Here is a 15,387-nt window from a genome sequence, read left to right on the forward strand (position 1 = left end):
GCTGGTAAACAAGTTAAGAAACTCCCCGACTATTTCCTTTTGTTGACCCCAATGCATGGCTTAAAATAGCGACGTAAGAGACTACTTCTTCTTGCATCATTGGCTACTGTTACAAAAAACCTGTATTGACTGAAGCTGGTGAAATAGCAAAAAACCACCACCAAGCCTTCATTTGCAGAGATTTTTGTGAATCAGAGCATCAAGTTCTGTTCAGTGAGGTCATACTGGGCTAGATGCAGGAATTACTGCGTGAAATTCTCTGGCCTGTGCTAAGCAGGATATCAGATAAGATGATCACAATGTTCCCTTCTGAACTTAAAATTTATAGGTGAAATTCTGGCTCCTTTGAACTCCCATTGAATTCAACAGAGCCAGGTTTTTACCCTATGAATCTATGTTGCACCCAGACACGATAGTGATGGGCAACCTTATAAAAACCTAAACAGAGGAAACAATAGATATTATTAACTATGAATTATTATTTATTATAGTCATACACCAGGACCCCACTGTGCTAGGCACTGTATAAACGCAGAACAAAAGACGGTCTCTGACCAAAAAAACTCACAATTTTCCATGAAAATGTTTGGTTTGGTCAAAAAGCCATTTTTTTCTCCCTCCAAAAATGTTGAATAGATTCATTGATTTTAAGGCCAGAAGATCATCTAGTCTGACCTCCTGCATAGCACAGGCCCAACAAAAACACGTTTTGACACTTTGCATCATGGTGTCACACCCCAATGATGCCCCCTCCCTCAGGGAGTCTCCAGGGAAGGCAGATCAGCATTGTATGTGGCTAACACTGTTGCAAGCATCGCAAAGCATTTTGGGGAGGGTCAAAGATGTGTGAGTGGAGACTGGAAGTTTCCTTTGCGGAATATGAGAGGCCAAGGGGAGAGAAAGAAGAAGAGCAGAGAACGGGTTAACTCAACACTTCAGCTAGCTCCATGTGAAGATAAGACGCTGGCCCCGGCCCAAAGTCACGGGCTCGACGAGAAATCAGCAGCTGCCCAGCCGTGAGAAGAGGAGAACTAAGTTGAGCAGAGCTGCAGAGATTGCAGCGAGAACAGTGAGAGCAAATGAGACGGCGACAGCGAAGGCCAATAGAAGGGGAAACAAAGTCTCCAGAGCGAGGATGTTTTGGGAAACTGAGGAGGCCGCAGCAAGCCGGTTTGGACTGGGACAAAGAGCACCAGAAGCAGAGGTCCCTGAGTGGAATGTCCCCCAAGGTGCCCAGGACTTAAAACCCTCGAGAGCTGGAGCAACTTGGAGAGCAACAGCAGACTTGGATGGCTTGGGCCCAGGACAGCACTCCCGTCCACCTTCCCTGCACCCTTTTCTTCTGACATTACACCCAGGCCTGGCCAGCCTTGGGTAGTGCGTGTGTGAGTATGAAAGTGGGTTACGGCTTGGGGCGTTAATGCTTGCTTTCTTCCCCTGAGTGACGTGGGAGCGTTCCCAGCACTCTCTGCTGTTATTTTATTATTTTATTAATAAAGCTTTAAAATTTAGACACTTGGTGTGCCTTGTCATCTCCTCCCCAAAAAGATCCTGTGGCCCCAGGCAGATTAGTAATGAAAATCTGTCACAATGGGACCACTAAAACATTTAGTCGATAGTCCTCAGATGCGCAGGCTGGAGGCGCAGCTTTGAGGGGAAGGATCTGGGGGCGGAGGGGAAGGAAGGATGGCCAAGGGAGGAGGGAAAAAAATGAACATATTTGTCCTCAGAAGAAGTCCAAGTTCACCCCACCCAAAGTCGAAGACTTTTCCCCAACTTACGGCAAAAGTTGAAGCTCCTCCACTGACCGACCTCCGCCTCCGCGGTCTTACAAGCGCGAGCGTAACGAGCCACCGAGTCGCAGAGCTCCGACTGGTTGCCCCCACTCTGGCACAAACGGAAGAGGCACGTTCTGTAGTAGGCCGACGCATTGACCACGCCATGGCAGTCCAGGAAGGAGCTGTTGGTGGGGTCATTGATGATCCCGCACTTGGAGCGGCTCCGGTAGTACTTGAGCAGCTCCGAGTCATTGTTGCAGGCCTTGAGCAGGTCCCCGCACTCCCCATTGCAGATCTCGTCGAAGGTCGTCCAGCTCTGCAGGAAAACCACCAGGTTGTCCGTGCACTTGCCGTTGGGGAAGCAGAACTCGTCGCTGATGTTCCCGTTGAAGAAGCCGCACAGTCCGGCAGTGCAGTTGAAGTAGGCAGTCGAGAGGCGTATCTGCAGCATGCCCAGGTTGGAGTACTGGATTCTCACAAGCCCTTTGGACTCAATCACCGTGCCGTTTTTGCTCCGATAAATTTCCAACTGGCCGGAGGGGAGGAAAAACGGCAGCTCCACTTCATAGCCGTTCACCTGCAAACGAAAGCGCGTGGTGGATGTGAAATGCTCGCCGCGATGGAGGTGACCACTGAAAGCAGAGAGCCTTGTGTCCTACTCCCGCAGCTAGCAGCAGACAGTGCTATTGCTCTGCATCACATCGTCATCTGTGTCAAATACAGCGTGGTCAACAAGCATTTAAACTGGTGCTAAGTTATTTTAAGAGTAGGTTGGACAAACACCTGTCAGGGATGGTCTAGATAATACTTAGTCCTGCCATGAGTGCAGGGGACTGGACTAGATGACCTCTCGAGGTCCCTTCCAATTCTACGATTCTATAATGGATTCTCATTCTGACGCTGTACTTCAAACCAAGCTTGCACGCTGCCTGAAAACAACCCATGTGCCACCAGTAGGACAAATACCACAGCATGAGAACCACTGATCTATGCTACATCTCCCATCACCCTCGTGAGATCAGAACTGAAGAGTTAGTGGAAAAAACAGGAAGGTAAGGGAGGGCCCATTGTAAGCTGAGCAGGTTGAATATTTTATAACAAGCCCAGGGTCATCTAGGAACCTCATGGCTGCCTTCACCCTGCACACAGAACTCACTGGAACTTCATAGCAACATCTGGATTTTAAACTCTTTGGGGTATCAACTGTCTTTTTTTCTGTGTTTGTACAGTGCACAGCACATTGGAGTTCTGGTCCATGGCTGAGGCTCCTAGGTGCTGCCACAATACACGTAAATAATCTGAGATAGAACCAAAATTCTCCTTCAAGAAAGAGCACAGGTCTTAAGCTACAGGAGAATCCCCATTAGCAGTATGGAGCCTATGACACACAGCTCAGCAGTTCTGATTGCCACCAGTAGAGGGCAGTGGTGCACGTGCACACTACCCAGTATGTTGTGAAGCAGTGGTAAAGCTGTGTAACTGCAAGCATGGCAGAAGAGTATCACACAGCTTCATGTATGACAGTGACACCCTTTCCATGCTGACATTCGTGGCTGGTAAGACCAACAAATTTGGATCTGAATAAATAAGGATCGCTGTTAGCTTGACACCCCATGTTCCTAGAGCACATTCATTTGTAAGCAGCTCTGGCTTAAAACAAGGTTGCAAAGACTATTTGTAAGTAATACTGTAATGGATTTCAGATTTTTTTCTGTCCATGTGTCCTGATCAAAGTTGCTCACTCAAGAAATCAAACAGTGATTTATTGAATTGCCAGCAGTACAGACTCGAATGGGGATTTGACCAATCAAGTTGGGCTCTAGCGGTGTCTTGCATCATCCTTCACCACTAGTAACATTCAGCAAGCAGAACTCAGCCGAGAACTGCAAGAGTGACTTTAGTTAACGATGCATGAGCCAGAAGAGCATCCTCGCTTCTCTCCTGTGGCTGTCCTGACTCAGCAAGGCTAAGAAGAGCAAAAGCTCACTGGTGACAATAAAGCAAGCAAAGCCTCACAGGGAACAAAACCATTCAGTAAGAAGGTTCCTTGTTTTCCATAGCTGTTTTGTTGACTATAACTACACTGTAACCCCAGGCTCTGCAGGAAACAGTATTTTAATAAAACCCACAGACTTGCCGTACAGGCATCGTACATTGATTTCCACCTACGTCCCTTTTGTCTTGGCATCCGTTCAGAGTCTCCATGGGCCAGTCGCTCCCAGCACCAGCTTTCCCAAGTAGCGTCTGGATCTGCTACAAATTAAATCCTTTGTCTTCCGTGCTCTGTCTCATTCCGGGACGTCTGTTTTCTTTGCTCGGCCTCTATCCCCTCCACCCCCACCCTGCTTTGCCTCTCTCAGTTAGAAGGACAAAACAATCAGGTGCAAATAATACACCCACAGCTGGTCTGTGTCAGCTGACTGGGGCTCAGGCTGAGGGGCTGTAGAATTATAGTATAGATGTTCCAGGTTGGGCCGGAGCCTGGGCTTTAGGACCCTCCCCACTCACAGAGCCTGGACTCCAGCTTGAGCCCAAACATCTACATAGCAATTTTATAGCCCCACAGCCTGAATGAGCTGACGCAGTGCAGCCACGGAGTTTTACTGCAGCATAGACATAACCCTCAGGGTCTTCGGAGATGACAAAGGTTAAGGATGGGATTTGGGGGCAGCTCTTTTGAAAATCTCAACCTAAATGTCCACCAGCATGTTTTGGTGATGGCAGTGTTGTCTAGTGGGAAGAGTCAGGGCTGCTGGACTCTAATCCCAGCTGTGCCACTCTGCCTCAGTTTACCCCTCTGTAAAATGGGGATAAATACCATCTCTTTCTTAGGGAGATTAGCTTGTATCATCAAGCCATCCTGCTTAGGGTAACGGCAACATTTGTTTCTAGTGGCCCCAGCAAAGCAGCCCTTTGGTATTCCTCAGACCCTGGGAGTTTCTGTGGGCACCTAATGACAGCTACAGCCTAAAGGGCTTTGTGCTTGGGATGCCTACAGAGCTTGCTTCTGGTACATCCGGCATGCTACCAAACCTCCAGGGGATGGGGGCACCACAGCGCTCACGGTTACCCTCCACAGTGGAGGTGGTGACAAATCACAAGACTTTTTTGAATCACATGTGTAAAGAGTTCGGCGATTCTCAGATGCAATGTGCCATGGAAGCACAAAGCTCTCTTGCTCTCTGTGAGCAGCAGAGAGAGACTCCTCCCTCGCTTCCCGCAATTGAAGACTGTCCCTTGATAGGATTCTTACCTTGATTTCAGATGTGCTGGAACCTCCAACTTTGACCTCCTGGCCAGCTACCTGGATTCTCAGGGGTCGGAGCCAGTTAGGTTTGGATTCGGGTTTCTTTTTGCTGATGTCAACCTCCAGGAAGTGTGGTCTCTCAGAGCAGGTTTTGAGCAGGGTGTAGGAATGCTCCGGGGGGAACATGAATGACACCCCGTCAAAGGACTGCAGCACCTGGTTCTGGCTCACCAAGCACAAGCTCTCTCGCTTGGGGTAACAGCCCCGGTAGCCGTTCTCTACCGCGCACACCTCTCCTTCCCGGCAGGTGGCGTTCAAGCAGCTGATCTCTGCACCGTCCTCGCACCGGCACTGCACCGTGCAGCCCGCGGTGGCCCAGAAAGACTCCCCTACGGCATAGTACCTGCCGTCGACATCGCAGCCACACTTGTGGATGGGGACACACTGGTCCGTGCTGAGGACATGGCCTTCGTTGCATTCACAGCCCTCAGTGCAAGGGGAGCTGCAGGCCAGCGGAGCTGTTAGATCCGAACATGTAGCTGGGCAGCTGTTGGTGCAAACCGAGTAGTGACTGAACTCTGGACACTGGACAGCTGCAGCTAGGAGAGGGAAGGTTGAGAAGAGGCTGTTAAAAGGCTACTCGTGTTATTCGGGGCCGAGCTGTTTTCAACTGCGGGCCAGATCCTCTGCTGCGGTAAATCAGCAGAGCTGCACCAAAGCGTACGGGCCACTTTACACCAAGTGAGGATCTGGCCCAAAATTTCTGCTGTCACCTAACCCTGATTTCAGAGAAAGTGCTCCTAATTCACACACCTGAGAGATCAGAATGGGGCCCTCTCAGCACCCACACTAACCGTCCTTTTTCCGGTTCACACCCACAGCATTCCCCGTCCCATCGCAATCTCACAGCACTGTGGGTTTCTCTCCCACAGTTCCCAACACAGCTCCTCATCTATGTTCCCCCACGAATTTTCTACTTGTGAAAATTGTGAGAATAAGAGATGAAGGGAGGGCAGGAGGAGGAAACAAGAAATCAGAGAGGGGAGAGAACGGAAAGAGATTAGAGGAAATCAGGGATGGGACTATGGGCTGAGACATAAAATCTCCCAGAGAATTTCATAGACCCAGACACCATTCCGGTGGTGGTAGTTACATTCATTTAGATTCCCTCCTAACTCTGACTGCTGTCCAATTTTATATGAATTATTACTATTCCCTTATTACTCTTTGGATTATTATTATGATTAGGCAGTCATATGCCACAATGATAAGTGAGATAATGTGTCCGTCTGTCTACCTATCTATGTAAGACAATGATCAACAGACAGATTGTAAGTATGGTGATGATAAATAGAAAAAGAGACATTAGTATTCAATATTACCGCTGACCTACTCTATGGATTTCTCTCTCGTTATCATCTATCTCTTATTGCTTTCTAATTTATCATAAGGCAGTATCGTTTGCTGTGTTGTAGCCGTGTTGGTCGCAGGCTGTTAGAGAGACCACGTGGGTGAGGTCATAACTTTTTCTGTAGGTGAAAGAGGCAAGCTCTTGAGCTTCGAGGCTGAACAAGAGCGCTGTGTAGCTCGAAAGCTTGCCTCTTTCAGCAACAGAAGTTGGCCCCAGAACCGACACGACCTCGCCCACCTTGTCCCTCTTACCATTCAGCACTCTGATGCCAGAGTAATGAGCCTGGCATGAATCCCTGGGTAGAGAGATGCGATTAGATTGCCATTATTAATAAGTATTATTATCCCCTTACTGCTCTGTGGTTGACACCGCTACATACGATGGCTGGCAGAGGTAATTTAGCCACTTGCTTTAACCAGTTACATTTGTGGCGGAGGGTAGCCTGGAAAAAGGCAACCATTCCACTTCTGCCATTCCGAACTGGGACACAGGTGTCGCCACTGCACACTGGGTGCGTCAGATTTAGCATCCCGTCTCCTGGCAGTGGCTGATGGTTCAGAGAGAGGTAGGCGAAAGGCCTCCATTACACCCCCTTCGTCTCTAAATCACTGAGGTGATATCCCCCCCCCCCCTCCCCGATTGCACTCAGAGAGTCAGATAGCACCGCACACACAAGGAAAAGTCCTTTCCTGACACCTCACAGAGGGGGTCAGCTTACACCCTGCACTATGGGACGCGGGGCCCCGTTCTCCTCTCACTCGCACTGGTATGAATCAGGAGTAACCCTGCTGACGTCAGCTGAGTTCCCTCTGCACAAAAGTGGCGCAAAAAGAGAAAGCAGGTGGAGAGATTTAGATTTAGCATCTCAGCTGATGGCAATGGCCATTAAATGAGCCAGTCCTGTCTTGAGTCCAGCTACAATACCTGGCATACCAGCATTGAGTTCCATAGGGCGCTCAAATTTCCTTCTATTTGTTCAAAACACTAACTGCCCTTTAGTTACTAGGCATGCCCTTGTCCTTCTCGTGTTGCATTTCAGGATTGAAAGGAGGGACTGCTCGACTTTCACCGTAACGCTGGCTGCCTCAATCAAGTCCCCGCCGGCTCGTCTCTGGGCTTATCTCAGGCAGGGTTTTCACTTCAACGGGAGTCTGCTGCAGGCCCCCGAAACCACCTCCCGCCTCCTCAGGGCGGCCGTTCAGCCGGAGTATGTGCAGACTTACCACATCCTGTCTGGGTTCGCCAGTCTCCCACTGGAATGCCCAGAGCTTGGCACACCAAGGCGTAAGCCTGGATCGCCTGGCAGAGGCCGGTGCCGTTGTCTCGGATGCTGCACAGGTCATACACGCAGCTGTGGACGAAGGCCGTGGGGTCCACAATGGTGCCACATTCCCACAAGGGGCCGCCGGTCTGGTTGATGAAGCCACAATACTCGGGGGTGAAGTAGAGAGACTCCATGGCAGTGTCGCAGAAGCTGCAGTTGTCTAAGCAGCCTGGGGAGCATTTCCACTCCGGATGGTACACTCGCCAGCTCTCCCCCAGGTCCAGCACTGACGATGCCGGCCTCCCGTCCGAGCGAAGGGTATCGTCTTGAGGATCCTTGTTGTAGTTCCCACACAGCCCACAGGTGGCGTTGATGTAGGTGCCCGGGACAGAGATGGAGGCATAGTGTTGCCCGTCGTAGGTCACCAAGATGCCAAAATCAGTCTCCACCGCGGTTGACAAACCGCTCTGGTAGATTTTTATGGCTCCCAGTTCCAAGGAGAGGGGTAAGGAGGTCACCAAATCATCTACCTGCAGGAGCAAAGCAAAAGAGTAAAATCAGGCAAAATGGCCAGGTTTCCACGCGGTTAGGAGCCCAAGGGGTGGTTCTGCCAGATTTCCACTGCAGCAGCTGAACTGGATCCTGGGAAATGGGCCCCTTCCAATGTTGGAATCTGAGCAAGATGGTGAATTGGGAACCAGTGATTGCAATCCAGCCCCAACAACATTTGGAGAGAGGGTTGGATTTTAAGGGTCTGGTTTGGGCCTTTCCAGTTTTCAGCACTACCTACACTAACACTCCCCCTCCCCACCACCTCCCCGAGGAGTCCTACAAGGCCTGGATTCCAGACAAAGACACTGGTCCAGATCCTGAGCTGCTACAAATCATCATAGACCCACTGACTTTCAACAGAGCTAAACCGCTTTGCACCAGCCAAGGATCTGACCGAAGGAGTTTTCCTTCTTTGCTGGGGCTCTTACCTTAACTTTCCCAAAGCTCCCTTTGGGGATAACGATCTTGTGAGAATAAACCTCCACTGAGATATCCTTCAACCAGGAGACGGAGGAGCCACCTCGGTTCTCATTCTTGGCCTCCACGCTGAAGAAGGGCAGGTTAGATTCTGGCCAGCACTGCCGGGTAAGGAGGTAGGCGCAGGAACCCTGGAAGTGAAAGAGGAAGCCATCGAAGGTGTGGTAGTGTGGGTCTCCAAACACCACGCAGGTGCTGCTCTCCACCGGCACGCATTGGTAGAACTTGTCCTTCTGCTCACACGCTTCGTAGGGGCCGCAAACCATCTCCTGGCAGAAGATCTCATTGTTAAAGTCCAGGCAACGACACTTGGTGGAGCAGTTGGCGTTGTCCCAGAATATCTCGCCTGGATGGAGAAACTGCCCTAAAAGAACCCCACATTGCGTTACTTGTCAGAACACAGGACCCGTGACACGACTTAGAAGAACAATCAAGAGTTCCAAGTCATTTGTTCTTTCCGATCCGGGTCCAACACTTGGGAAAGTTTACGGGCCTTGAAAGCAGGACCACCAGCTCAGTACCTTTCTAACAGGGCGTCCCATGTGATATGGCAAATAACATCACACCGCCCTCTAGCATTATAACATGTCACAGCCCAATTCAGCAAAGCACTGGAAACACATGCTTAACTTTAATTTTAAGATTTTCTAGTAGATTTTCTAGTTTTGAGAACTGCTCAAACTATTTTGGGGAGGGGGGGAGTGCACAGAACTAGTTTGGGTTCATGAACCTTTTCTCCCTGGAATTTGAAGTCATGGGTGCTTAATATATTGCAATATAGTCAGTCAACCTGTTTTAGTTACCCTTTATAAGAGTGACTGTGAATCCATGGTAATTATTCTGTAATTACACTATAATTAACTCTTTTGATAGCTGTCGTTACTAATTTCACACAACTGGAAGGTGACAGAGTAATTATGGAACAAACACAACATCGTCAATGTACCTGAATTCTAAAAATACATGTACTAACTATAAAATCAAAGTCATATTGATAAGTAATTCCATAACATAGTTGGCCTTGGGTTATATGAATTAGCAATTATTAATTATCAAACAGCATAACAGCAGTGTAACTACACTTTATTGGGAAGTCTATTTTATGTTTTTCTAGCTGAATGGAGACCTGAAAGGAGGGAGGAAGATCTAAGAATTCAGACTGGCAAAAACAAGGGTCTTCCCCCGCCAATTTAGAGTCTCTATTCCATCTGCTCCCTCTTCACATCCTCTCTGTATTTGTTTTTCACTCTGCCCACCCTCTGCTCATCTCTCCCCTGGATTTTCCTCTCTCTCATGTTCTCTGTTCTTTTTCTTTTTTTCTTTCCACCACAAAAATCTCTCCTAAACATAATGAGACCCCAATTATGTTTGCTTTGGAGCCAACCTTTCAAGCCCACGATATTCAAGTGGGTTCCAAATTAGGCAAAACAAACCTGCTCAGACCCACTTCCTACCACTGAAAAGCTGAGATTCTTCTCTTACAAATGGCATTGAGCTGTCAGCTGTGATTTCCATATTCATCTAAGGGATTTAGATGCACTGCTTTCATTAACCTGAAGACGGAATTGTGTGTCTAAGTCCCTTTGAAAATTTCAGCCTTCACTCTGAGCATTGGTGGGTCAAGCTTAGAACATAAGAATGGTCGTACTGGGTCAGACCAATGGTCCATCTAGCCCAGTATCCTGTCTTCCGACAGCGGCCAATGCCAGGTGCCCCAGAGGGAATGAACAGAACAGGTAATCATCATGTGATCCATCCCCTGTTGCCCATTCCCAGCTTCCAGCAAACAGAGGCTAGGGACACCATCCCTGCAGTACATCAGACCTTGAACTTTTTTAGGGGCTACGCAGGCCCTTTGGACTAGCAGAGCTATATCAGCACTAGTCGAGGGCTGCATATAAACAAACTGCAGATCTCAGACCAGTATACATTTTCAATCCTCGACATTTCAGGCTTCCAGCAGAAAGTGAAAATTCTCTCCTGTTACCAAGATTTCAGGAGCGAAGGAGACACTCGAGACAGTTTTATTTGTAAAACGATAATGCAATAATCTTCATGCCACCAAGTCCCCCTGGTATCACAATGAGTGCTTCTGTTACTTTATACCTATGGACAGTCAATGGCACACTGACATACCCAGCAGGTTGTGCAGGGCCATTGAATTTATCCTATGCATAGAAGCGGCAATCCATAATTCAGAAGTAAGGGAAAGGAAATCAGAGTATTGTCTTTTCACACCGATGGCATTTCCATCAGGCCAGCCAGAAGCGTCTCTTTTGCTGTTGTTACTCTAGCTTATCTGCAAAGCCGAAAGTACAGGGATCTCAATCCTTACTGAGAATTTAAACCCCTAGTTTCACAGGTTTCTAACTTTGAGGTGGGGGAAATGTAGGCTTTTAATTACAGCCGGATACTAACATCACAGAAGGACAGGAACAAGGCCAGCGTATATTATAGCTTCCCATTGACATTAATGAGTTACACAGCCATATGCGAGACAAAAGAACAGACTCCCTGCTCTTTGTGGGCCCATTCGCCCCTTTTAAAATGCCGTGAAGTTAGGCTTTCTCCATGCTAGCAAATCGTCCTAATTACAGTCACTGGTGCCAAATGCAGCCACTGGTTTAGCTGCCGCAGTGCAAACCTCTAGTGGAGACAGGGAAAGCCGCTATTTGGACTAGCCCTGCTTGAAACCAAACTAAGTTGCCCCAGTGCAAATTGCAGCTTATCGTGGCTTACCCAATCTACACCACTAAGGGTTTGCTACCCAGGGATGAAGTCTTGGCCCTACTCGCAAAACTTCCATTGACCACAACAGGGTCAGGATTTCATCCCTGGCATCAGGCGACCATCATTAGGAAATGTAGTGACCTCTGCAGGGTCGAGAAGCGAAGTCTTCTGACTCTCAGTCCCCCCCACCAACCACTAGGCCATTCTGCCTTCCAAAGAGGCAGCCTCTATCCCAGAGCGTTTACAATCTACCCTTACACAAGTTGCAAAGAATACGGGCAATACCATAGCAAAGCAACAGCAGCAGCATATTTGGTCATTAACTTTCAAACTGGGTTGTCTTGTGTTATATGGTAAATTTCAAAGACATGAAAGAACCAATTTTTACCTCTCAGGCTGCAGCCATTGGCTGGGTCAATTTCTCTCCCATCTATTTTGAATACCCAGCGTCCAGGGACATTTACATTGGTTGTATCTTCAACATTGATTATCTCTGGGGTTCTGGACCCAGGAATGCTAAAATAATTGGTGCTGTTTCCACCGTTGAATCCTGCCTGGAACACAGAAAGAGCAAAATTAACCTGAAAACACAGAGACCACCCTTCCCTTAAGTCTGTTCTGTCTCATATTTCTTGCCATCACTGATGTTAATAACCCCGATTTGTCTGTAAATTTTGCTGTTGATTATCTTGTGTTCACCTCCCCTCTCAACTGTGATCACATAAGATCCCAGTGGCGGCTACAGCAACTCTGTACATAGAAAAGTCACACTGGGAAACTAATTGGAACCGATTCATATTTTTTTAACCTAAACTTTTTTTTATTATTACCGTATTTTAAATACAAAAAAGGCTATTTGGCCAAAAGGAAATCTTTCGTTCATGGTTGTTTTATTTGTCTGCTTGTTTTTGACACAAAAATTGAAAATTATTTTTTGTTTTGTTTTTTCAAAAACAAACATTTTCGGTAAAAATCCTGTTGTTTTCAATTTTCAGAAACAAAACAAACTTACTTTTTCTTTTTGATTTTAAATGCAAAGCCAAACAATTTTTGGAAGGAAGGAAGGAAGGAAAGAAAATGGAAAGGAAAAGGGCATGCGAGTAGATGGATGGAGATGAATGGATGAGAGGTTTTTTTAATTAAAAAAAATGTTTCTTTTCAGCCAGCTCTTCATTTCATGTATTTTTAGCTACCTTTACAATGTTAGGTGTTTAACTTTTATCAAAAGGAGTAAAACACACAGTTTCCTTCTGCTCTTCATTTCATATCCCTTCTCTTTCCCCTTCAGTCTGGGAAGAAGAAAGAAAACCAGCACCACGTGACCTGCCAGGTCTCCTCCGTTCACCAGCAAGTGCCCTGTGAACCAAATGATCTACAGACCCCGGACGGATCATCTCTGGAGAGTGAACCTGAGCTTTCTGGGTCTAAAAGCATGAACCTCGTGTGTTTAAGCTACACGACCTGGTCTAGCCACTAGAAGACAAAAGCCATGCTGTGTTAAGGCGGGTCACGACTTCACTAGATCATATTTCTCTGCTGACACTGTCAGAACAAGGACAGGTTGGAGGTTAGAGCATAAACAAAGATGATTGTGAAGATGCACAGCAGGAGCCTTACCTGGGCCATCACTCCACCGAGTCCAGTTAAAGGATCTCCCCCACTTGCTGTTCCAGTGGTCCACAGGATTTCTTCATAATTAAACATTGCAAATGTGGACACCCCATCTGAAATTAGGAGAGCTTGAAAGGTGTTCACCTGTTTAAAACAGAGACAGGCAAATTCACAAAGTGAGATTGCCCCTCCCGCATCTTTTGCGCCATTTTTCTGCGCTGCCTTCTTCTGCATCAATCCCATACGAAATGCAATAGGGAAGATTAATAATTAAACAGCAAAAGTTAAGCATGGTGTAGGATGCTATCCAACAGCTGATTCAATCCCCCTTAACTGCATCCATAGCTTTCCAGAGCATGATTCCATCTGGGACACCATGGGAGACAGATTAAATCCGTGATCTATTTTAGCACCGATAGATGGCAGCATGAGAACAAGCACTGAGAAAGCAATCAGCTGGGCTTGGATTGCTACAACCTGTTATCTTAGCATTCTTCTATCTCAGCTTTATTCATCACAATGTTATCTTACTGGGTTACTTTCCCCATTTGGATGCTATAATAATATTAACAATGGCTTCTATAACAGTCAAAGTGTATTGTACCCAAGGAAATCTTGCTTTCTCAAGCTGCAGGAATCCCAGACCAATCTGCAAAAATTTATTGACAACTTTCACATTGTTTTTAAACAATTCTTCATTTTTTAACTATAAATACTTCAGATAAATTCATTCAGCAACAAGCCAGCACCCCATACTAGGAGGTACGTTGTCATCTTCTAAAGAGGACATAAAATGAGCTCTTGACCATAGAATCCCAGAGCATTGTCCATAAAACCCTATCCTACCTGGGTCCACATGAGCTAATCGTGCAACTGGATTTCCAGGGATGCAACATCTGCCCCTAAGAGCCCACTGGCAAATTCCACCTGAAGTAATTCAACCTTACCCATCTAAATTCCACCTGCATTTCCAATTGGATATGGTATCCTTCACTTCCTGTCCTAAACCATTCTACTTTGGTAACTCTATGCTGATTAACAGTCATGCTTTCCTCCCAAGAGTTGGCTGCATTTCAGTGGTGAGTGAAATTCATAGATTCATAGATTCATAGATATTTAGGCCAGAAGGGACCATTATGATCATCTAGTCTGACCTCCTGCACAATGCAGGCCACAGAATTTCACCCACCACTCCTAAAAAAGACCTCACACCTATATCTGTGCTATTGAAGTCCTCAAATTGTAGTTTGAAGACCTCAAGGAGCAGAGAATCCTCCAGCAAGTGACCCGTGCCCCATGCTACAGAGGAAGGCGACCATGTATGTTCCCTCACTTATTTTACAGGGATTCTGTGCGTCTAATTAACCAAGGTCTGGAAAAGTGATTTGAGATCTTTGCATGAAAAGTGGCTAAAGTATTGCACCATATCATCATGTAATGTTAAAAAGTCCAGATGACTCATGAAAACAGACTGAGTCATCCAGAACCAGAGCCTCAACCGATGTGAGCTGATAGAGGTCCACTGAAATCTAGGTAGCTATGCCAGTTTACACAAGCAGAGGATCTGGCTCACTGTAAAAGGGAGCATGTCAAAGTGATATTGGTTTTGTAGAGACTTCTGATAGTCAATTCATGCCATTTTTATTTTTTGTTTAAAGTGAATCCATTGTTTAGACCATCATTTTAAAAAGAAGCCAGAGGCCCACATTCATTCTGGTTTATTATTAATTATTGTTATTATTATTTGTGTAGTAGTAGCTTCCAGCAGCCCCAGTAATAGACCAGGACCCCACCATGCTAGGCACTGTACAAGGAGAGAACCCAAAGGTGGTTTCTGCCCCAAAGAGTTTAAAGTCTAATTATAAGACAAGAGGCAACAGATGGTTGCAGACAGGCCGATGGAGGAGTACAAGGAAACAGTGAGACAGCACTGGTCAGCATGATAGGCTGTGGGATCAGAACACCAGTGGCCTAACCACTGTCATGAGTTTCATAGGCATCACAACAACGGAGAGTTTGAAGAAGGATAACGAGGCAGCTTTGCAGATGTGAATGGAGAGCTCCTCCCAGCCGGGAAGGGCAGAATGGGCGACTGCATGAAAATTTAACAAGTGTATGATGGAGGCTGGCACCATTGGCCAATCGGCGGTGGGAGTCGACACTGATAGTGAATGAGAGATGACAGGTAGGCAGGGGATACGCCTGGAATGGCGCTGAAGACAAGCACTTTGTGTTTCATGTGATGGAGAAGGTCAAGCTACTGTCTTTAATGGCATTAGATCAGGGATAAAGCATGCCCAATAAATCTGAAAACCCA

At 47.0% G+C, this 15,387-nt stretch overlaps 1 protein-coding gene across 4 annotated transcripts in view; it reads right to left on the reverse strand.

Annotated features, from left to right (window-relative positions):
• The window catches only part of LOC125625511 (tubulin-specific chaperone cofactor E-like protein), a 98,323-nt gene that overhangs the window by 34,398 nt on the left and 48,538 nt on the right, over window positions 1–15,387 (reverse strand). For all 4 annotated transcript variants that reach the window (XM_075122259.1, XM_075122257.1, XM_075122256.1 and 1 more), the window contains 6 exons: window positions 13,077–13,214; window positions 11,848–12,013; window positions 8,681–9,093; window positions 7,660–8,230; window positions 5,032–5,624; window positions 1,782–2,355 (listed from right to left, as the gene is read on the reverse strand). In XM_075122259.1, coding sequence (XP_074978360.1) covers window positions 1,782–2,355; window positions 5,032–5,624; window positions 7,660–8,230; window positions 8,681–9,093; window positions 11,848–12,013; window positions 13,077–13,214 — 2,455 coding nt within the window. The remainder of the gene's footprint in view (window positions 1–1,781; window positions 2,356–5,031; window positions 5,625–7,659; window positions 8,231–8,680; window positions 9,094–11,847; window positions 12,014–13,076; window positions 13,215–15,387) is intronic.

The sequence above is a fragment of the Caretta caretta genome, chromosome 22, assembly GCF_965140235.1.
Source record: "Caretta caretta isolate rCarCar2 chromosome 22, rCarCar1.hap1, whole genome shotgun sequence".
Classification (NCBI taxonomy): Eukaryota; Metazoa; Chordata; order Testudines; family Cheloniidae; genus Caretta; species Caretta caretta.